Source organism: Oncorhynchus clarkii, unplaced genomic scaffold (genome assembly GCF_045791955.1).
Source record: "Oncorhynchus clarkii lewisi isolate Uvic-CL-2024 unplaced genomic scaffold, UVic_Ocla_1.0 unplaced_contig_8744_pilon_pilon, whole genome shotgun sequence".
In the NCBI taxonomy this organism is placed as follows: domain Eukaryota; kingdom Metazoa; phylum Chordata; class Actinopteri; order Salmoniformes; family Salmonidae; genus Oncorhynchus; species Oncorhynchus clarkii.
In genome coordinates this window covers 230,001-255,086 of record NW_027260955.1, presented here as the reverse complement: position 1 = coordinate 255,086, position 25,086 = coordinate 230,001, and the positions used below count along the sequence as shown (strand labels likewise).

Here is a 25,086-nt window from a genome sequence, read left to right as displayed (position 1 = left end):
CTGTCTGTAGGGCTTACAACCATGAGTCAGGTTGATTTCAGAGTGGATTTGATTTCACAGAGGATGTCAGAGTGTAGTACATTATAAGTCCTGCTGAGTCTACACAGGGTAGGGTAACTATCTGTCTGTCTGTAGGGCTTACAGTCATGACACATGCAGAAGTGGATTTCAGACAGAGTAGAGTATAGGGTGTATAGAGTCTACTGTCTGTCTGTCTGTCTGTCTGTCTGTCTGTCTGTCTGTCGGGCTTACAGTCGTGGCTCTGGGCCTTGGCCGGGTGGAAAAGAGCCAGCTGTTTCTCTACGTGCTGCAACACCTTCAGAGAGTCCTGATCCAGAGAGGACTGATCCAGAGTAGACTGCAGCCGGTACACAGGCCGCACTGAGACGTATATGAGACAACAAACACTTGTCAGGCAGGAGAGGAGAGACAGGCCTCACTACGACAAACTTTTGGGACTCTGTATGAGCTTTCCACACGTTCAACAAGGTGAAGAAATGGCTGTTCAACTATATCAGTATGTTTCTTATATTGCTGCTTTAAATTAAGTTCAAAATGAAAAGGCAGTTTGTTAGATAACGTTTAAAACATCAGAACATCAATAGACAACACCAGACCCAGTACCCACCTCCAGCTGCACTGCTCTCTGACACAGAGGGGGGAGCGGACATCATCGTGGTGTCCACCAGGGAGGGGGGAGCGATGGGGACCATGGCCGGGACCCCAGGTACGTAGTAGGGTGGATAGACAGCGATCTGGGGGGACGAAGCCCTGCTCCTCAACCCCTTTCCTGCCTCGTACACTACATGGAGAGAGGACAGAGAGATAGAAGACACAGAAAGGACTGAAGGAGGAACATTCATCACTTCAGGTATTCCAGACTCCACAGGTAATACTTCAGGTATTCCAGACTCCACAGGTAATACTTCAGGTATTCCAGACTCCACAGGTAATACTTCAGGTATTCCAGACTCCACAGGTAATACTTCAGTTATTCCACACTACATAGGTAATACTGGAGGTGGAACATTCATCACTTCAGGTATTCCAGACTCCACAGGTAATACTTCAGGTATTCCAGACTCCACAGGTAATACTGGAGGTGGAACATTCATCACTTCAGGTATTCCACACTCCACAGGTGCTCTGGGAATTCTACAGTAGTAGACATTATATCCACTAAAAAGGTGGTAGTGGATTGGTAGAATGAGTGACATACAGTATGATATGCTACAATAACTGTAGTATGCTACAATATTAGTTTACTACAACAGTTGATCTAATGTGGTATGATCTCCAGTGGAAGCAGCAGGACTTACAGTGTCGTGGGCAGCAGCAGGTCTCAGGGCAGCACCAACAGGACACATAACAGCAGCAGGAGTGAGGACAGCACTGGCACCAACACACACCAAACAGCAAGATGAACAGGATAATACCCAGGGCTACCGAGCCCACAAAGGCCCATTCTGGAAGAGAGAGAGAGATGAAAGTTACATTTCTATGTAAAAACATTCTAGAGTAGGAAGTGGTATTTGTTTTTGCTTGGAAGAGTATTCCCTCGCACTCTCCACACATCCTCTCAACTTTTCAGGAAGTCTGGTCAGGGGACTAGGCTACAGGCAGGAAAGGGAAAGAGTGTTTCCTGTTACAGTATGTCATGCAGAGAGTACATTGCTGATACTGATCTAATCGACTACCATCATTATGACAGAATGATGTCTACACACAGAGACACATATTTATATTCTACAGTGCCTTGCGAAAGTATTCGGCCCCCTTGAACTTTGCGACCTTTTGCCATATTTCAGGCTTCAAACATAAAGATATAAAACTGTATTTTTTTGTGAAGAATCAACAACAAGTGGGACACAATCATGAAGTGGAACGACATTTATTGGATATTTCAAACTTTTTTAACAAATCAAAAACTGAAAAATTGGGCGTGCAAAATTATTCAGCCCCTTTACTTTCAGTGCAGCAAACTCTCTCCAGAAGTTCAGTGAGGATCTCTGAATGATCCAATGTTGACCTAAATGACTAATGATGATAAATACAATCCACCTGTGTGTAATCAAGTCTCTGTATAAATGCACCTGCACTGTGATAGTCTCAGAGGTCCGTTAAAAGCGCAGAGAGCATCATGAAGAACAAGGAACACACCAGGCAGGTCCGAGATTTCCCAAGCTTTAAACATCCCAAGGAGCACTGTGCAAGCGATAATATTGAAATGGAAGGAGTATCAGACCACTGCAAATCTACCAAGACCTGGCCGTCCCTCTAAACTTTCAGCTCATACAAGGAGAAGACTGATCAGAGATGCAGCCAAGAGGCCCATGATCACTCTGGATGAACTGCAGAGATCTACAGCTGAGGTGGGAGACTCTGTCCATAGGACAACAATCAGTCGTATATTGCACAAAACTGGCCTTTATGGAAGAGTGGCAAGAAGAAAGCCATTTCTTAAAGATATCCATAAAAAGTGTTGTTTAAAGTTTACCACAAGCCACCTGGGAGACACACCAAACATGTGGAAGAAGGTGCTCTGGTCAGATGAAACCAAAATTGAACTTTTTGGCAACAATGCAAAACGTTATGTTTGGCGTAAAAGCAACACAGCTCATCACCCTGAACACACCATACCCACTGTCAAACATGGTGGTGGCAGCATCATGGTTTGGGCCTGCTTTTCTTCAGCAGGGATGGGGAAGATGGTTAAAATTGATGGGAAGATGGATGGAGCCAAATACAGGACCATTCTGGAAGAAAACCTGATGGAGTCTGCAAAAGACCTGAGACTGGGACGGAGATTTGTCTTCCAACAAGACAATGATCCAAAACATAAAGCAAAATCTACAATGGAATGGTTCAAAAATAAACATATCCAGGTGTTAGAATGGCCAAGTCAAAGTCCAGACCTGAATCCAATCGAGAATCTGTGGAAAGAACTGAAAACTGCTGTTCACAAATGCTCTCCATCCAACCTCACTGAGCTCGAGCTGTTTTGCAAGGAGGAATGGGAAAAAATGTCAGTCTCTCGATGTGCAAAACTGATAGAGACATACCCCAAGCGACTTACAGCTGTAATCGCAGCAAAAGGTGGCGCTACAAAGTATTAACTTAAGGGGGCTGAATAATTTTGCAAGCCCAATTTTTCAGTTTTTGATTTGTTAAAAAAGTTTGAAATATCCAATAAATGTCGTTCCACTTCATGATTGTGTCCCACTTGTTCTGAGGGTTCTGAATACTTTCCAAACGCCCTGTATAATAATATTTTACCTACCACAAACACTACAGTACGATGTGTGAGCTGCTAAACACAAACACTACAGTACGATGTGGGAGCTGCTAAACACAAACACTACAGTACGATGTGGGAGCTGCTAAACACAAACACTACAGTACGATGTGGGAGCTGCTAAACACAAACATTACAGTACGATGTGGGAGCTGCTAAACACAAACACTACAGTACGATGTGGGAGCTGCTAAACACAAACATTACAGTACGATGTGGGAGCTGCTAAACACAAACATTACAGTACGATGTGGGAGCTGCTAAACACAAACACTACAGTACGATGTGGGAGCTGCTAAACACAAACATTACAGTACGATGTGGGAGCTGCTAAACACAAACATTACAGTACGATGTGGGAGCTGCTAAACACAAACACTACAGTACGATGTGGGAGCTGCTAAACACAAACACTACAGTACGATGTGGGAGCTGCTAAACACAAACACTACAGTACGATGTGGGAGCTGCTAAACACAAACACTACAGTACGATGTGGGAGCTGCTAAACACAAACACTACAGTACGATGTGGGAGCTGCTAAACACAAACACAAACATTACAGTACGATGTAGGAGCTGCTAAACACAAACACTACAGTACGATGTGGGAGCTGCTAAACACAAACACTACAGTACGATGTGGGAGCTACTAAACACAAACACAAACATTACAGTACGATGTGGGATCTGCTAAACACAAACATTACAGTACGATGTGGGAGCTGCTAAACACAAACACTACAGTACGATGTGGGAGCTGCTAAACACAAACACTACAGTACGATGTGGGAGCTGCTAAACACAAACACTACAGTACGATGTGGGAGCTGCTAAACACAAACACAAACACTACAGTACGATGTGGGAGCTGCTAAACACTAACACAAACACTACAGTACGATGTGGGAGCTGCTAAACACAAACATTACAGTACGATGTGGGAGCTGCTAAACACAAACACAAACACTACAGTACGATGTGGGAGCTGCTAAACACAAACACTACAGTACGATGTGGGAGCTGCTAAACACAAACACTACAGTACAATGTGGGAGCTGCTAAACACAAACACTACAGTACGATGTGGGAGCTGCTAAACACAAACACTACAGTACAATGTGGGAGCTGCTAAACACAAACACTACAGTATGATGTGGGAGCTGCTAAACACAAACACTACAGTATGATGTGGGAGCTGCTAAACACAAACATTACAGTACGATGTGGGAGCTGCTAAACACAAACATTACAGTACGATGTGGGAGCTGCTAAACACAAACACAAACACTACAGTACGATGTGGGAGCTGCTAAACACAAACATTACAGTACGATGTGGGAGCTGCTAAACACAAACACAAACACTACAGTACGATGTGGGAGCTGCTAAACACAAACACTACAGTACGATGTGGGAGCTGCTAAACACAAACACTACAGTACGATGTGGGAGCTGCTAAACACAAACACTACAGTATGATGTGGGAGCTGCTAAACACAAACACTACAGTATGATGTGGGAGCTGCTAAACACAAACATTACAGTACGATGTGGGAGCTGCTAAACACAAACATTACAGTACGATGTGGGAGCTGCTAAACACAAACACTACAGTACGATGTGGGAGCTGCTAAACACAAACACAAACATTACAGTATGATGTGGGAGCTGCCAAACAAACACTACAGTACGATGTGGGAGCTGCTAAACACAAACACTACAGTACGATGTGGGAGCTGCTAAACACAAACACTACAGTACGATGTGTGAGCTGCTAAACACAAACACTACAGTACGATGTGGGAGCTGCTAAACACAAACACTACAGTACGATGTGGGAGCTGCTAAACACAAACATTACAGTACGATGTGGGAGCTGCTAAACACAAACACAAACACTACAGTACGATGTGGGAGCTGCTAAACACAAACACTACAGTACGATGTGGGAGCTGCTAAACACAAACACTACAGTACGATGTGGGAGCTGCTAAACACAAACACTACAGTACGATGTGGGAGCTGCTAAACACAAACACTACAGTATGATGTGGGAGCTGCTAAACACAAACACTACAGTACGATGTGGGAGCTGCTAAACACAAACACTACAGTACGATGTGGGAGCTGCTAAACACAAACATTACAGTACGATGTGGGAGCTGCTAAACACAAACATTACAGTACGATGTGGGAGCTGCTAAACACAAACACAAACACTACAGTACGATGTGGGAGCTGCTAAACACAAACACTACAGTACGATGTGGGAGCTGCTAAACACAAACATTACAGTACGATGTGGGAGCTGCTAAACACAAACACTACAGTACGATGTGGGAGCTGCTAAACACAAACACTACAGTACGATGTGGGAGCTGCTAAACACAAACACTACAGTACAATGTGGGAGCTGCTAAACACAAACACTACAGTACGATGTGGGAGCTGCTGTTAAGAACACGTACTAATGCAACATCAACATTTGAAATGAGAGTCAATGAGTCATCACTGAATAAGCCATTTCCATCGCACCCAAATCTGTCAACAACCTCCAAGATGAGGAAACATCTGAATTTGGGGAATGTGACAGAAGACAATATCAACTCCCTTCTCTCTGACTCCCATAATGTCCCGTTCAACCATCCTGTAAACATCATTACTCTGTAATGTCCCGTTCAACCATCCTGTAAACATCATTACTCCGTAATGTCCAGTTCAACCATCCTGTAAACATCATTACTCCATAATGTCCTGTTCAACCATCCTGTAAACATCATTACTCCATAATGTCCAGTTCAACCATCCTGTAAACATCATTACTCCATAATGTCCTGTTCAACCATCCTGTAAACTCTCTCACTATCATTATGTTACTCACAATAACAATCCCTAATGATGGACTTCCTTTGGGCTGGGTCAGACACCACAAGTCTCTCTCTTTCTTCCTATCTCTCTGGTCTGTCTCTCTCTCTCACTCTCTTCCTTCTTATCTCTCTGGTCTGTCTCTCTCTCTTTCTTCCTATCTCTCTGGTCTGTCTCTCTCTCTCTCTCTCTTTCTTCCTATCTCTCTGGTCTGTCTCTCTCTCTTTCTTCCTATCTCTCTGGTCTGTCTCTCTCTCTTTCTTCCTATCTCTCTGGTCTGTCTCTCTCTCTTTCTTCTTATCTCTCTGGTCTGTCTCTCTCTCTTTCTTCCTATCTCTCTGGTCTCGCTCTCTCTGGTCTCTCTCTCTTTCTTCCTATCTCTCTGGTCTGTCTCTCTCTCTTTCTTCCTATCTCTCTGGTCTGTCTCTCTCTCTTTCTTCCTATCTCTCTGGTCTGTCTCTCTCTCTTTCTTCCTATCTCTCTGGTCTGTCTCTCTCTCTCACTCTCTTTCTTCCTATCTCTCTGGTCTGTCTCTCTCTCTTTCTTCCTATCTCTCTGGTCTCTCTCTCTTTCTTCCTATCTCTCTGGTCTCGCTCTCTCTGGTCTCTCTCTCTTTCTTCCTATCTCTCTGGTCTCGCTCTCTCTGGTCTGTCTCTCTCTCTTTCTTCCTATCTCTCTGGTCTCGCTCTCTCTGGTCTCTCTCTCTTTCTTCCTATCTCTCTGGTCTCGCTCTCTCTGGTCTGTCTCTCTCTCTTTCTTCCTATCTCTCTGATCTCGCTCTCTCTGGTATGTCTCTCTCTCTCTTCCTATCTCTCTGGTCTCGCTCTCTCTGGTCTGTTTCTCTCTCTTTCTTCCTATCTCTCTGGTCTCGCTCTCTCTGGTCTGTCTCTCTCTCTTTCTTCCTATCTCTCTGGTCTCGCTCTCTCTGGTCTGTCTCTCTCTGTCTCTGGTCTGTCTCTCTCTCTCTTTCTTCCTATCTCTCTGGTCTCGCTCTCTCTGGTCTGTCTCTTTCTGTCTCTGGTCTGTCTCTCTCTCTTTCTTCCTATCTCTCTGGTCTCGCTCTCTCTGGTTTGTCTCTTTCTGTCTCTGATCTGTCTCTCTCGCTCTCTCTCTCATTGTTCAACAGTAAACTGACCATAATAATTTGTTTGATTTGTAATAAGATAACTGATTGGATTACTAAAGAACAACATGAGGCTGATTGGGCAGTGAAGAAGCAATAGTTTTGTGTTAATGAGTGAAAAGAAGAGACAGACAGACACAGGTGAGGAGGACACGCCCCTACCTACCTGGCATAATCTTCACATCAAAGTCAGGCAGGAGATCATCTGACACACCTGTACCTGTCTTACCTGGAGAGAGGAGAAGAGCAGAGGTGAAGGACAGGATAGGACAGAGCAGGGCAAGACAGGACAGAGGGCAGGAGAGGTCAGAAGACAGGGGAGTAGCAGGGTTGGGGTCAATTCCATTTCAATTCAGGACCAACATTCTTATTCCACTTTTTTTTAAGTATTGAGGGGAATTGGAATTTCAGTTTACTTCTTGAATCGACTGAATTAAAAAAGGAATTGTCAGGGGTCATGGGAAAGGTCAGGGAGAATGAAGTACAGGAGGCAACAGCAGGCAGAGATTTGGACAATCGAAGAGCCAAGAAGGTGGACATGACAGCCTGCAGAAATTTGGACAATATAAGAGTCATGAAGGTGGACATGCCAGCAGACAGAGATTTGGACAATATAAGAGTCATGAAGGTGGACATGCCAGTCTGCAGAAATTTGGACAATATAAGAGTCATGAAGGTGGACATGCCAGCAGACAGAGATTTGGACAATAGAGGAGCCAAGAAGGTGGACATGCCAGCCTGCAGAAATTTGGACAATAGAGGAGCCAAGAAGGTGGACATGCCAGCAGACAGAGATTTGGACAATAGAGGAGTCATGAAGGTGGACATGCCAGCAGACAGAGATTTGGACAATATAAGAGTCATGAAGGTGGACATGCCAGCAGACAGAGATTTGGACAATATAAGAGTCATGAAGGTGGACATGCCAGCAGACAGAGATTTGGACAATAGAGGAGTCATGAAGGTGGACATGCCAGCAGACAGAGATTTGGACAATATAAGAGTCATGAAGGTGGACATGCCAGCAGACAGAGATTTGGACAATATAAGAGTCATGAAGGTGGACATGCCAGCCTGCAGAATATGCCACTTTTAGTCTAAATGTGGTTGTCACTGATATGGTTTTGTTGAAAAGCAATGATGCAGAGAAATATGCCTGTGTTTCCTTCACCCCACATGTCCTTGAAATACAGCCTGACTCAAACAGACTGACTGAACCTGGGGCTGCTTCACTTTATCTGCAGTGGATTGAAATGGGGAGCTTCCAGTCAGTCTGTAGACAAATGAGTTGATGATATTACCAGTGGCATCACAGTGATGTCACAAATACACAGGCAGTGAACTCACTAACAGCAGCTCTGTGTTACAATAACAGGTTCTCTCTGTCTCTTACTGTTTCCCTCTCTGGTGATGTGAGTCACTAAAGTTACTTCATATTTCAACTTCATATACAACTCTGCAAAAAAAAAGGTTAGCCACGCTCACACAAATGTGTTATAATGTGGCACAGGCTGGTGCGAGAGAGAGAGGGGGAGGGGTGGGGGTGGGGGGAGAGAAAATAAGAGAGAAAGGGGGGGGGGTATAGAGAGAGAGAGAGAGAGAGAGAGAGAGAGAGAAGGATCGAGAGAGAGAGGGAGGGAGAGAGAGAGAGAGAAATGGAGAATGGAGAGTGAGGGTGAGAGGGGAGAGAGAGAAATGGGGGATGGAGTGTGAGGGTGAGAGAGGGAAAAAGGAAGAGAGAGAAATGGGGGATGGAGAGTGAGGGTGAGAGAGGGAAAGAGGAAGAAGGAAATGGGGGATGGAGAGTGAGGGTGAGAGAGGGAAAGAGGAAGAGAGAGACATGGGGGATGGAGAGTGAGGGTGAGAGAGGGAAAGAGGAAGAGAGAGACATGGGGGATGGAGAGTGAGGGTGAGAGGGGAGAGAGGAATAGAGAGAAAGGGGGATGGAGAGAGAGATTAGGGAAGACCATTTACTTCCCCCCATAATGTGGTTGTTTGATCTTGGCAGTGTGTTGGAATGTTGTACAGTAACCATAGAGATACACATGTAAAATACACACAGGGAGTCCATTGTATCTTGGCTGCTACCATGCTGACACCAGAGTCCCTGTCACACTACTAGAAATGTAGCAGGTGAAGCAATACTTTTTCAAAGAAGGATACGAACCTGGAGTGTCGTAGAAAGGACTTCAATCCCTCATGTTGATGTCAGACACAGAAGGTATTCAGAAGGTTATTAGTGCTGTAATGCTGTAAGTGTGCTCAGCCTCCTATGAGAGCCTGTATTAACCTGACCTATACATCTTGACATGCTCCTACTATAGCTGCCTAGGTTGGACCCTGCCTGGGGTTGGACCCTGCCTGGGGTTGGACCCTGCCTAGGTTGGACCCTGCCTGGGGTTGGACCCTGCCTGGGTTGGACCCTGTCTAGGTTGGACCCTGCCTGGGGTTGGACCCTGCCTGGGGTAGGACCCTGCCTGGGGTTGGACCCTGCCTGGGGTAGGACCCTGCCTGGGGTTGGACCCTGCCTGGGGTTGGACCCTGCCTGGGTTGGACCCTGCCTGGGGTAGGACCCTGCCTGGGGTTGGACCCTGCCTGGGGTTGGACCCTGCCTGGGGTTGGACCCTGCCTGGGGTTGGACCCTGCCTGGGTTGGACCCTGCCTGGGTTGGACCCTGTCTAGGTTGGACCCTGCCTGGGGTTGGACCCTGCCTGGGGTAGGACCCTGCCTGGGGTTGGACCCTGCCTGGGGTTGGACCCTGCCTGGGGTAGGACCCTGCCTGAGGGAATACAACCCTGTTAGTTTGTTGAAGTGTGTAGACCTATGTTTCTATTACCCCAAAGGAGCACCATGTTTCTCCTGTGGCCTCCAGTGGTTTGAAGCAGGGATCCTGATACCAACCTTGGCAATATGCTGCCCATATCTGTCTATTGTTCAGGCTGGTACAGGACAGACTGTCCTGTGTTGAGAAGTAGACTCTCTGTCCTGGCCTCCAGTGGTTTGAAGCAGGGATCCTGATACCAACCTTGGCAATATGCTGCCCATATCTGTCTATTGTTCAGGCTGGTACAGGACAGACTGTCCTGTGTTGAGAAGTAGACTCTCTGTCCTGGCCTCCAGTGGTTTGAAGCAGGGATCCTGATACCAACCTTGGCAATATGCTGCCCATATCTGTCTATTGTTCAGGCTGGTACAGGACAGACTGTCCTGTGTTGAGAAGTAGACTCTCTGTCCTGGCCTCCAGTGGTTTGAAGCAGGGATCCTGATACCAACCTTGGCAATATGCTGCCCATATCTGTCTATTGTTCAGGCTGGTACAGGACAGACTGTCCTGTGTTGAGAAGTAGACTCTCTGTCCTGGCCTCCAGTGGTTTGAAGCAGGGATCCTGATACCAACCTTGGCAATATGCTGCCCATATCTGTCTATTGTTCAGGCTGGTACAGGACAGACTGTCCTGTGTTGAGAAGTAGACTCTCTGTCCTGGCCTCCAGTGGTTTGAAGCAGGGATCCTGATACCAACCTTGGCAATATGCTGCCCATATCTGTCTATTGTTCAGGCTGGTACAGGACAGACTGTCCTGTGTTGAGAAGTAGACTCTCTGTCCTGGCCTCCAGTGGTTTGAAGCATGGATCCTGATACAGACCCGTGTCAGTACATTGTTCCTGTTCAGGCAAAACAACTTTCTCAGAGTGAGTTGTAAGTATCAGACAGACAGGAAGAGGGTTTAATAGTGTAGGAGCTCCAAGGCCCTCCTGGACAGCCCGACTCTCTTTGCCCACATCAAGAGCAGCTTAGCTGGAAGTTCCTCCTGGAATTCCTCCCCTCACTGCTGGGTACTGGGCTAACGCACCGTTGCCTGACTGGCTGGCAGTCATTATGAAGCAGAGAGGAGTTTAAAGGTTTTCTGTTTCACTCAGTCTGGACGTTTGTTCTTTCCATGACCTCTGACCCATGTGTTGACTATTAAAGTGGAGAAAACTGTTCCTGCCCCCTTCACAACCAGAGAACCTGACCTTACAAGCCTACAATACAACACACACTAACAAGCCTAAAATACAACACACACTAACAAGACTACAATACAACACACACTAACAAGCCTACTGACGACAGGAAAACCCGGTTGTTGCCGTGGGAATCCCGACAAGTGGCTCCTACTAAACTAGGTCAATATGTGGGGTAACCCAATTTCTACTCAATGTAGTTCTGTGAGAGAAACTACACATCACAGAGGACATGGTCCCCTGACAGACCACTGTGGATTAAAGAGATGGTGTAGTTCTGTGAGAGAAACTACACATCACAGAGGACATGGTCCACTGACAGACCACTGTGGTTTAAAGGGATGGTGTAGTTCTGTGAGAGAAACTACACATCACAGAGGACATGGTCCACTGACAGACCACTGTGGTTTAAAGAGATGGTGTAGTTCTGTGAGAGCTACTACACATCACAGAGGACATGGTCCACTGACAGACCACTGTGGTTTAAAGGGAGGGTGTAGTTCTGTGAGAGAAACTACACATCACAGAGGACATGGTCCACTGACAGACATCTGTGGTTTAAAGGGATGGTGTAGTTCTGTGAGAGAAACTACACATCACAGAGGACATGGTCCACTGACAGACATCTGTGGTTTAAAGGGATGGTGTAGTTCTGTGAGAGAAACTACACATCACAGAGGACATGGTCCACTGACAGACATCTGTGGTTTAAAGGGATGGTGTGACAGCATGCTAGCTGTTCCTGTAGCCCTCCAGTCATTGCATTAAACAGTAGTTAGCAACGGCTCCAGAAACGACCTTCAACTTCCTGCAGGCAGAGACATATAAATGGTAAGTAGAAGAAAAGGCTCAGTGGTCAAAATGTGTCTCTGTCTCTTTAACACTGGGATGTGATGAGGACCATCTATCTATGTGGTTCTACTGGACTGTAGTGTGTTATAGAGACTCTGGACTGTAGTGTGTTATAGAGACTCTGGACTGTAGTGTGTTATAGAGACTCTGGACTGTAGTGTGTTATAGAGACTCTGGACTGTAGTGTGTTATAGAGACTCTGGACTGTAGTGTGTTATAGAGACTCTGGACTGTAGTGTGTTATAGACCCTCTGGACTGTAGTGTGTTATAGAGACTCTGGACTGTAGTGTGTTATAGAGACTCTGGACTGTAGTGTGTTATAGAGACTCTGGACTGTAGTGTGTTATAGAGACTCTGGACTGTAGTGTGTTATAGAGACTCTGGACTGTAGTGTGTTATAGAGACTCTGGACTTAGTGCTGAGTGGGTGGTTCTACTGGACTGTAGTGTGTTATAGAGACTCTGGACTGTAGTGTGTTATAGAGACTCTGGACTGTAGTGTGTTATAGAGACTCTGGACTTAGTGCTGAGTGGGTGGTTCTACTGGACTGCAGTGTGTTATAGAGACTCTGGACTTAGTGCTGAGTGGATGGTTCACCTGGACTGTAGTGTGTTATAGAGAGCCAGCCAGCCAAATAAAAGGTCTCTCTCTCAAGCAACATGGCCCCGCAGAGCGTCACCATGGCGACGCTAGTTACCACACTCAGGGATGTGAGGCCGCCATTGTTGAGCAACAACACATAAATATACATAAACACGCATGAATGCAGACATGCACACACACACACACACACACACACACACACACACACACACACACACACACACACACACACACACACACACACACACACACACACACACACACACACACACACACACACACACAGGATTCACTCAAACAGACACTTGCTTTTCATGCTAAGGAAGCAAGTTGTACCTTCCCAGCTAACAGACAGTATATCACACAGGAAAGGCATTAGCATTACAACACACTACACTGAGTGGGCACAGACTGACCTATCCCACTAGCCAACAGGCAGGATGTCAAGAAGACACCTCCCTAACAGTACTCAGTCCTGTACATCTCTACACTAGATGATGGGCTACTATTATCCCAAAAGTACTCAGTCCTGTACATCACTACACTAGATGATGGGCTACTATTGTCCCAACAGTACTCAGTCCTGTACATCTCTACACTAGATGATGGGCTACTATTGTCCCAACAGTACTCAGTCCTGTACATCTCTACACTAGATGATGGGCTACTATTATCCCAACAGTACTCAGTCCTGTACATCTCTACACTAGATGATGGGCCTCTATTGTTCACATGATAGCTGCATTGTTTCCATTGATAGATGTTCCTTAGCTAACGACTAACGGAGCCTGGTTACATAACAGGAGTGACTACTGCCTAGCAACCTGGCAGTAGGTCAGAGGCAGGGTGGTAGATGTCAGACTGGGAGAGATCAACCTGACAGTAGGTCAGAGGCAGGGTGGTAGATGTCAGACTGGGAGAGATCAACCTGACAGTAGGTCAGAGGCAGGGTGGTAGATGTCAGACTGGGAGAGATCAACCTGACAGTAGGTCAGAGGCAGGGTGGTAGATGTCAGACTGGGAGAGATCAACCTGACAGTAGGTCAGAGGCAGGGTGGTAGATGTCAGACTGGGAGAGAACAACCTGACAGTAGGTCAGAGGCAGGGTGGTAGATGTCAGACTGGGAGAGATCAACCTGACAGTAGGTCAGAGGCAGGGTGGTAGATGTCAGACTGGGAGAGATCAACCTGACAGTAGGTCAGAGGCAGGGTGGTAGATGTCAGACTGGGAGAGATCAACCTGACAGTAGGTCAGAGGCAGGGTGGTAGATGTCAGACTGGGAGAGATCAACCTGGCAGTAGGTCAGAGGCAGGGTGGTAGATGTCAGACTGGGAGAGATCAACCTGACAGTAGGTCTGAGGCAGGGTGGTAGATGACTGGAGAGATCAACCTGACAGTAGGTCAGAGGCAGGGTGGTAGATGACTGGGAGAGATCAACCTGACAGTAGGTCTGAGGCAGGGTGGTAGATGACTGGGAGAGATCAACCTGACAGTAGGTCAGAGGCAGGGTGGTAGATGACTGGAGAGATCAACCTGACAATAGGTCAGAGGCAGGGTGGTAGATGACTGGGAGAGATCAACCTGACAGTAGGTCAGAGGCAGGGTGGTAGATGACTGGGAGAGATGGAGGGTTGGAGGGAGGAGAGGGTAGGGCTGAGAAGGGGAGTTGAGGACTCACCCAACACCAGAAGCTCCACAGGGGCCTCATTCCTGCCCTCGAGGTCGTCAGAGATGATCACCTTACACAGGTAAACCCCACTGTCTCCCCACTGGAGCTCCCCGATACGCAGGTCAGCCTCTGGAGAGAGGGAGGTGGAGGAAGACAGAAGATATTAAAATAAAATAAGTATCACATCACTCTGTTAAACATCACTCTGTCAAACATCACTCTGTTAAACATCACTCTGTCAAACATCACTCTGTCAAACATCACTCTGTTAAACATCACTCTGTCAAACATCACTCTGTCAAACATCACTCTGTCAAACATCACTCTGTTAAACATCACTCTGTTAAACATCACTCTGTTAAACATCACATCTAACTCATCACTCTGTCAAACATCACTCTGTTAAACATCACTCTGTTAAACATCACTCTGTTAAACATCACTCTGTCAAACATCACATCTAACTCATCACTCTGTCAAACATCACTCTGTTAAACATCACTCTGTTAAACATCACTCTGTCAAACATCCTTCTGTCAAACATTACTCTGTTAAACATCACTCTGTCAAACATCACTCTGTTAAACATCACTCTGTTAAACATCACTCTGTCAAACATCACTCTGTTAAACTTAACTCTGTCAAACATCACTCTGTTAAACATCACTCTGTCAAACATCACTCTGTTAAACATCACTCTGTCAAACAGCACATCTAACTCATCACTCTGTCAAACATCACATCTAACTCATCACTCTGTCAAACATCACATCTAACTCATCACTCTGTCAAACATCACATCTAACTCATCACTCTGTCAAACAGCACTCTGTCAAACATCACATCTAACTCATCACTCTGTCAAACAGCACATCTAACTCATCACTCTGTCAAACAGCACATCTAACTCATCACTCTGTCAAACAGCACTCTGTCAAACAGCACATCTAACTCATCACTCTGTCAAACAGCACATCTAACTCATCACTCTGTCAAACAGCACTCTGTCAAACATCACATCTAACTCATCACTCTGTCAAACAGCACATCTAACTCATCACTCTGTCAAACAGCACTCTGTCAAACATCACATCTAACTCATCACTCTGTCAAACAGCACATCTAACTCATCACTCTGTCAAACAGCACTCTGTCAAACAGCACATCTAACTCATCACTCTGTCAAACAGCACATCTAACTCATCACTCTGTCAAACAGCACTCTGTCAAACATCACATCTAACTCATCACTCTGTCAAACAGCACATCTAACTCATCACTCTGTCAAACAGCACATCTAACTCATCACTCTGTCAAACAGCACATCTAACTCATCACTCTGTCAAACAGCACATCTAAAACAGCACTCTGTCAAACAGCACATCTAACACATCACTCTGTCAAACAGCACATCTAACTCATCACTCTGTCAAACATCACTGTGTCAAACATCACTCTGTCAAACATCACTGTGTCAAACATCACTCTGTTAAACATTACTCTGTCAAACTATCTTACAACATTCCTTAACTTCCCATGTGAAGTCTCAAATACGTCACCTCGGGTTTCAACTGAGAATATAAATATCAAGATCGTCAAGGACAACTGTCAAGGACATCAAGGACAACTGTTTTGGCCAGTTAGGGGGAGGAGGAGGGAACATTGTGTCTGACACAGTCCACGGAGGAGTTGTGATAAACAGTAAAGGAGGCGAGAGGTCGGGTGGACTCTGTGGAGGGAGTCTTTCAGCAGACCAGTCAGTCCATTGTGAGGCGGACATGTAAACAGACCTATTTAAGGGACAGGAAGAGACAAGCATAATGAACAGCCTTTCCTGTTGGGGGTCGGGCTGGAGGTGGGGCTGTGGGTTAGGAGACTGCAAGTCTCAAATCCTATGGACAACCAGAAAATAGTTTTAGTGGATATCTATTAACATGCCACTGTATTGAACCCATTTGGTGCCAGTTTATAATACTGCACTACACTTTATTATGGACAATAGGTTCAGTACATGTCACTGCATTCTGTATCAGAAAGTAGTCTGGGCCTCTTTGAAGTCTCGTAGATAGACGCACTGCACTCTTCTTTTCCCTTCTGCATAAACCTCCGCTGTACCTTACCTCCATGTTAACTTACAGACGTATGAGATACCAGACCCGGTCTCAGGGAGGATCACTCTGCAGATCACTCTGGAGATCACTCTGCAGATCACTCTGGAGATCACTCTGCAGATCACTCTGCAGATCACTCTGGAGATCACTCTGCAGATCACTCTGGAGATCACTCTGCAGATCACTCTGCAGATCACTCTGGAGATCACTCTGCAGATCACTCTGCAGATCACTCTGCAGATCACTCTGGAGATCACTCTGGAGATCACTTAGCAAATCTGCTTTTAGTTGTTTTGCACCTTACTTGTGGAATCATCTCCAAGGCTCTCTAAAAGTGGGTGAATTGGTTCCTCAAGGCTGATTAAATACATTTTTACTGAACAATGTGTTTGTTTTCTATGATGAATGTGTTTAACTTTTCGTGTATTGATGTGAACATGATGTGTGTAGTGTATATTGATGTGTATAGTGTATATTGATGTGTATATTGATGTGTATAGTGTATATTGATGTGTATATTGATGTGTATAGTGTATATTGATGTGTATAGTGTATATTGATGTGTGTAGTGTATATTGATGTGTGTAGTGTATATTGATGTGTATAGTGTATATTGATGTGTATAGTGTGTATAGTGCATGTGTGTAGTGTATATTGATGTGTATATTGATGTGTATAGTGTATATTGATGTGAACATGATGTGTATAGTGTATATTGTTGTGTATAGTGTATATTGATGTGTATAGTGTATATTGATGTGTATATTGTATAGTGATGTGTACATTGATGTGTGTAGTGTATATGTATGTGTATAGTGTATATTGATGTGTATATTGATGTGTATAGTGTATATTGATGTGTATAGTGTATATTGATGTGTATAGTGTATATTGGTGCGTATATTGATGTGTGTAGTGTATATTGATGTGTATATTGATGTGTATAGTGTATATTGATGTGTATAGTGTATATTGATGTGTATAGTGTATATTGATGTTTTTTGATGTGTGTAGTGTATATTGATGTGTATAGTGTATATTGATGTGTATATTGATGTGTATATTGATGTGTATATTGAGGTGTATAGTGTAAATTGATGTGTATATTGATGTGTATCTTGATGTGTATAGTGTATATTGATGTGTATAGTGTATATTGATGTGTATATTGATGTGTATAGTGTATATTGATGTGTATAGTGTATATTGATGTGTATATTGATGTGTATAGTGTATATTGATGTGTATAGTGTATATTGATGTGTATCTTGATGTGTATAGTGTATATTGATGTGTATAGTGTATATTGATGTGTATATTGACGTGTGTAGTGTATATTGATGTGTATAGTGTATATTGATATTGTATCTTGATGTGTATAGTGTATATTCATGTGTATAGTGTATATTCATGTGTATCTTGATGTGTATAGTGTATATTGATGTGTATATTGATGTGTATAGTGTATATTGATGTGTATATCCCCCCCCCCCCCCCCCCATCCCCTCCTCCATCCTTACTCCACAGATTCTTGGAACAGGGTAGGAAGTTCAATGTGTTTGAGCCCACTCCAGGGTTCACCAGAGGAGCCAAACCATTAAGGCTGACTTCACAGTGAACAGACAGAGAGAGAGAGCTCCTTTTGAAGTGCCCCGCATCAGAGAGAGACAGATGAAGAGAGAGAACAGAGAGAGCTCCTTTTAAAGAGCCTCACATCAGAGAGAGACAGAGAGGGAAAGATGGAGAGAGAACAGAGAGAGAGAGAGATAACAGAGAGAGAGAACAGGGAGAGAGAGAGAGAGAGAGAGAGAGAGACAGAGAGAGAGAGAGAGAGACAGGGAGAGAGAGAGAGAGAGAGAGAGAGAGAGAGAGAGAGAGAGAGACAGAGACAGAGACAGAGACAGAGACAGAGACAGAGACAGAGACAGAGACAGAGACAGAGACAGAGAGAGAGAGAGAGAGAGAGAGAGAGAGAGAGAGAGAGAACAAGGTGTGAGGGAGAGGACAACATTAAAGCACAGCAATGTGGGAAAAAAATCCTCTTTTGTCCATCTGGTCACAGGAGAAGAGAGGGTTGATTCTTATCCCTGATTTACAGCTCAATAAATCTGGAGTCCACTTGCAGGTCCATTCCTTTCCCTCTTTCCCCCCTCTCTCTCTCTGTCTCCCTCTCCGTCCCTCCCTCTCTCTCTCTCTGTCTCCCTCTCCGCCCCTCTCTCTACAGCTCTCTCTCTCTGTCTCCCTCTCCGCCCCTCTCTCTCTCTATGCAGCACTCTCTCTCTGTCTCTCTGTCTCCCTCTCCGCCCCTCTCTCTCTCTCTGCAGCTCCCTCTCTCTCTCTCTCTCTGCAGCTCTCTCTCTCTCTCCACCCCTCGCTCTCTCTCTCTCTGCAGCTCTCTCTCTCTCTCTCTCTGTTTCCCTCTCCTGCCCTCTCTCTCTCTCTGTCTCCCTCTCCGCCTCTCTCTCTCTCTCTCTCTCTCCATCTTTCCCTGTCTCTCTCTCCTCTCCCTCTTACTCTATCCATCTCTATCTTTCTCTCTCGCTCTCTTTCCCTGTCTGCTCACCGATGAGTCTAAAGCGGCTATCAGAGTCCAAAACGTGTATGTGTACACACAGCAGTGTTCTAGAATGTCGGACCGTTGACTTTCATACTTTGAATTCTTAGCGTGGCTCAAGCAATTTCTCCAACTGTCAACACATTAAAACGCATAGAAGACGAGAACGTGGAGCCGCGTTGGCTGGGGATTGTGGGGAGGTGAGTGTTCGGGCTGAGCGTCCCCCACGTAGCTATGTCAAAATGGGATGCCGGACTATCACGTCTCTTCCTATTCATCACCCTGCCTGTCCTCCACAACACCCACTTAGTGTCTCTTCAGAGGACCTCACAACACGCATGTGGGTGGGTGCATGTCAACGTGTGTGTTATGGAATTGAGAAGAGAGGCAGCCTTGTGACCTGCCTGTGACCTCAACCACCTGTGACCTTTATCTACATGATCTTTATTTTGATCTGCTGGACCTGACCAGCCTCCCTGGACATCTAGTCCTCCTGATGTAATAACATCATCAACAACACTAGTGACATGTCTTTTATCTAGAGGACCTGACCAGCCTCCCTGGACATCTAGTCCTCCTGATGTAATAACATCTTCAACAACAGTAGTGACATGTCTTTTATCTAGAGGACCTGACCAGCCTCCCTGGACATCTAGTCCTCCTGATGTAATAACATCATCAACAACACTAGTGACATGTCTTTTATCTAGAGGACCTGACCAGCCTCCCTGGACATCTAGTCTTCCTGATGTAATAGCATCATCAACAACACTAGTGACATGTCTTTTATCTAGAGGACCTGACCAGCCTCCCTGGACATCTAGTCCTCCTGATGTAATAACATCATCAACAACACTAGTGACATGTCTTTTATCTAGAGGACCTGACCAGCCTCCCTGGACATCTAGTCCTCCTGATGTAATAACATCATCAACAACAGTAGTGACATGTATTTTATCTAGAGGACCTGACCAGCCTCCCTGGACATCTAGTCCTCCTGATGTAATAACATCATCAACAACACTAGTGACATGTCTTTTATCTAGAGGACCTGACCAGCCTCCCTGGACATCTAGTCTTCCTGATGTAATAGCATCATCAACAACACTAGTGACATGTCTTTTATCTAGAGGACCTGACCAGCCTCCCTGGACATCTAGTCCTCCTGATGTAATAACATCATCAACAACACTAGTGACATGTCTTTTATCTAGAGGACCTGACCAGCCTCCCTGGACATCTAGTCTTCCTGATGTAATAGCATCATCAACAACACTAGTGACATGTCTTTTATCTAGAGGACCTGACCAGCCTCCCTGGACATCTAGTCCTCCTGATGTAATAACATCATCAACAACACTAGTGACATGTCTTTTATCTAGAGGACCTGACCAGCCTCCCTGGACATCTAGTCCTCCTGATGTAATAGCATCATCAACAACAGTAGTGACATGTGTTTTATCTAGAGGACCTGACCAGCCTCCCTGGACATATAGTCTTCCTGATGTAATAGCATCATCAACAACACTAGTGACATGTGTTTTATCTAGAGGACCTGACCAGCCTCCCTGGACATATAGTCTTCCTGATGTAATAGCATCATCAACAACACTAGTGACATGTCTTTTATCTAGAGGACCTGACCAGCCTCCCTGGACATCTAGTCCTCCTGATGTAATAACATCATCAACAACACTAGTGACATGTCTTTTATCTAGAGGACCTGACCAGCCTCCCTGGACATCTAGTCCTCCTGATGTAATAGCATCATCAACAACACTAGTGACATGTCTTTTATCTAGAGGACCTGACCAGCCTCCCTGGACATCTAGTCCTCCTGATGTAATAACATCATCAACAACACTAGTGACATGTCTTTTATCTAGAGGACCTGACCAGCCTCCCTGGACATCTAGTCTTCCTGATGTAATAGCATCATCAACAACACTAGTGACATGTCTTTTATCTAGAAGACCTGACCAGCCTCCCTGGACATATAGTCTTCCTGATGTAATAGCATCATCAACAACACTAGTGACATGTCTTTTATCTAGAGGACCTGACCAGCCTCCCTGGACATCTAGTCTTCCTGATGTAATAGCATCATCAACAACACTAGTGACATGTCTTTTATCTAGAGGACCTGACCAGCCTCCCTGGACATCTAGTCTTCCTGATGTAATAGCATCATCAACAACACTAGTGACATGTCTTTTATCTAGAGGACCTGACCAGCCTCCCTGAACATCTAGTCCCTCTGATGTACTAACATCATCAACAACACTAGTGACATGTCTTTTATCTAGAGGACCTGACCAGCCTCCCTGAACATCTAGTCCCTCTGATGTACTAACATCATCAACAACACTAGTGACATGTCTTTTATCTAGAAGACCTGACCAGCCTCCCTGGACATATAGTCTTCCTGATGTAATAGCATCATCAACAACACTAGTGACATGTCTTTTATCTAGAGGACCTGACCAGCCTCCCTGGACATCTAGTCCTCCTGATGTAATAGCATCATCAACAACAGTAGTATTGAGTGCCATGTCTTACTGTTGATGATAGTAATATCTCTGCCCTTGTAGTGCTCGGCCAGGGTGATGGAGGATCCGGTGACGGAGGCCACCACGCGGACGGTGCGGCTAGAATCGGAGCAGTCTAGATGGGACGAGGAGCCCCGTACCCCCAGGCCCTCCGGGAAGCTGAAGGCGTCGCGGGTGCGGTCGCGGCAGTAAGACTTGTACCACCATTGGACCACAGGCGTCTGGGTGGACATGCTGGAGTATTGACACGGCAGGACCACCGACTGGAACAGCGTGGCATACTTCTTGTCTTCACGAGAGGAGACCTGGATGGCTGAGCTTGATGGGAGATCTGGTGGAGAGAGAGACAGAGAGACAGAGAGACAGACAGACAGACAGACAGACAGACAGACAGACAGACAGACAGACAGACAGACAGACAGACAGAGAGAGAGAGAGAGAGAGAGAGAGAGAGACAGACAGACAGACAGACAGACAGACAGACAGACAGACAGACAGACAGACAGACAGACAGACAGACAGACAGACAGACAGACAGACAGACAGACAGAGACAGACAGACAGACAGACAGACAGACAGACAGAGAGAGAGACAGAGACAGACTAATTGCCATTTCAAGGAGATTACATCTTAGCACAAACAGATCTGGGACCTGACTAGCTGGCAGTGTCACTGTGAACTGACATATAGAGAGAAATCCCCAGATCAGCAGCGTGGCCCTGTCCGCCCTCCTACATTCACCACGAGACCAGCACTTCAGACCAACCGGTGATTACATCATCTAGTGAATGTTCACCTCCAGCCTCACAAAGCTCCTAAAACACAGTTAAATACAACCTTACTGTTACCATCAACGTGAAACAGAGCTAGAGTAGGCTCGTCTGACTGTAACGTCTGTCGTCAGAAGGCGTGGACCAAAACGCAGCGTGGTAAGTGTTCATGATTCTTTATTACTCAAAAACACTCCAACAAAATAACAAAGGGAAAAAACAAAACAGTTCTGTCAGGTGCAGACACTAAACAGAAAATAACTACCCACAAAACACAGGTGGGGAAAAAGGCTGCCTAAGTATGATTCCCAATCAGAGACAACGATAGACAGCTGCCTCTGATTGGGAACCACATTCGGCCAAAAACAAAGAAATAGAAAACATAGAAATAATGAAACTAGAATGCCCACCCTAGTCACACCCTGGCCTAAATAAAATAGAGAATAAAAGCCTCTCTAATACCAGGGCGTGACAGTACCCCCAAAGGTGCGGACTCCGGCCGCAAAACCTGCCTCTAAAGGGGAGGGTCCGGGTGGGCATCCCTCACGGCGGTGGCTCCGGTGCGGGATGTAGATCCCCCTCCGCCCGCAGATCCCTCCGCTGGGAGATCCTCGTCGGAGGAACCAGACCACCGATCATCGCCGGAGGCTCCGGACTGGGAACCATCGCTGCAGGCTCCGGACTGGGGACCGTCGCTGGAGGCTCCGGACTGGGGACCGTCGCTGGAGGCTCCGGACTGGGGACCGTCGCTGGAGGTCCGGACTGGGGACCGTCGCTGGAGGCTCCAGACTGGGGACCGTCGCTGCAGGCTCCGGACTGGGGACCGTCGCTGGAGGCTCCGGACTGGCGACCGTCGCTGGAGGCTCCGGACTGGGGACTGTCGCTGCAGGCTCCGGACTGGGGACCGTCGCTGGAGGTCCGGACTGGGGATCAACGCTGGAGGCTTCGTGCCATGGATCATCACTGGAGGCTTTGTACAGTGCCTTGCGAAAGTATTCGGCCCCCTTGAACTTTGCGACCTTTTGCCACATTTCAGGCTTCAAACATAAAGATATAAAACTGTATTTTTTTGTGAAGAATCAACAACAAGTGGGACACAATCATGAAGTGGAACGACATTTATTGGATATTTCAAACTTTTTTAACAAATCAAAAACTGAAAAATTGGGCGTGCAAAATTATTCAGCCCCTTTACTTTCAGTGCAGCAAACTCTCTCCAGAAGTTCAGTGAGGATCTCTGAATGATCCAATGTTGACCTGAATGACTAATGATGATAAATACAATCCACCTGTGTGTAATCAAGTCTCCGTATAAATGCACCTGCACTGTGATTGTCTCAGAGGTCCGTTAAAAGCGCAGAGAGCATCATGAAGAACAAGGAACACACCAGGCAGGTCCGAGATACTGTTGTGAAGAAGTTTAAAGCCGGATTTGGATACAAAAATATTTCCCAAGCTTTAAACATCCCAAGGAGCACTGTGCAAGCGATAATATTGAAGTGGAAGGAGTATCAGACCACTGCAAATCTACCAAGACCTGGCCGTCCCTCTAAACTTTCAGCTCAGACAAGGAGAAGACTGATCAGAGATGCAGCCAAGAGGCCCATGATCACTCTGGATGAACTGCAGAGATCTACAGCTGAGGTGGGAGACTCTGTCCATAGGACAACAATCAGTCGTATATTGCACAAATCTGGCCTTTATGGAAGAGTGGCAAGAAGAAAGACATTTCTTAAAGATATCCATAAAAAGTGTTGTTTAAAGTTTGCCACAAGCCACCTGGGAGACACACCAAACATGTGGAAGAAGGTGCTCTGGTCAGATGAAACCAAAATTGAACTTTTTGGCAACAATGCAAAACGTTATGTTTGGCGTAAAAGCAACACAGCTCATCACCCTGAACACACCATCACCACTGTCAAACATGGTGGTGGCAGCATCATGGTTTGGGCCTGCTTTTCTTCAGCAGGGACAGGGAAGATGGTTAAAATTGATGGGAAGATGGATGGAGCCAAATACAGGACCATTCTGGAAGAAAACCTGATGGAGTCTGCAAAAGACCTGAGACTGGGACGGAGATTTGTCTTCCAACAAGACAATGATCCAAAACATAAAGCAAAATCTACAATGGAATGGTTCAAAAATAAACATATCCAGGTGTTAGAATGGCCAAGTCAAAGTCCAGACCTGAATCCAATCGAGAATCTGTGGAAAGAACTGAAAACTGCTGTTCACAAATGCTCTCCATCCAACCTCACTGAGCTCGAGCTGTTTTGCAAGGAGGAATGGGAAAAAAGTTCAGTCTCTCGATGTGCAAAACTGATAGAGACATACCCCAAGCGACTTACAGCTGTAATCGCAGCAAAAGGTGGCGCTACAAAGTATTAACTTAAGGGGGCTGAATAATTTTGCACGCCCAATTTTTCAGTTTTTGATTTGTTAAAAAAGTTTGAAATATCCAATAAATATCGTTCCACTTCATGATTGTGTCCCACTTGTTGTTGATTCTTCACAAAAAAATACAGTTTTATATCTTTATGTTTGAAGCCTGAAATGTGGCAAAAGGTCGCAAAGTTCAAGGGGGCCGAATACTTTCGCAAGGCACTGTACGTGGAGCCGAAACAGGTCTCACCGGACTGAGGAGACGTACTGGAAGCCTGGTGTGGGGAGCTGCCACAACGCAT

The 25,086-nt window shown here is 45.7% G+C and overlaps 1 protein-coding gene across 1 annotated transcript in view; it reads right to left on the bottom strand.

Moving 5' to 3' along the window:
- The window catches only part of LOC139402533 (immunoglobulin-like domain-containing receptor 2), a 36,831-nt gene that overhangs the window by 6,461 nt on the left and 5,284 nt on the right, over positions 1-25,086 (bottom strand). Inside the window, exons 2-7 of the mRNA XM_071146531.1 lie at positions 21,642-21,962; positions 14,427-14,546; positions 7,452-7,514; positions 1,320-1,466; positions 629-802; positions 253-381 (exon numbers count right to left, since the gene is read on the bottom strand). Coding sequence (XP_071002632.1) covers positions 253-381; positions 629-802; positions 1,320-1,466; positions 7,452-7,514; positions 14,427-14,546; positions 21,642-21,962 — 954 coding nt within the window. The remainder of the gene's footprint in view (positions 1-252; positions 382-628; positions 803-1,319; positions 1,467-7,451; positions 7,515-14,426; positions 14,547-21,641; positions 21,963-25,086) is intronic.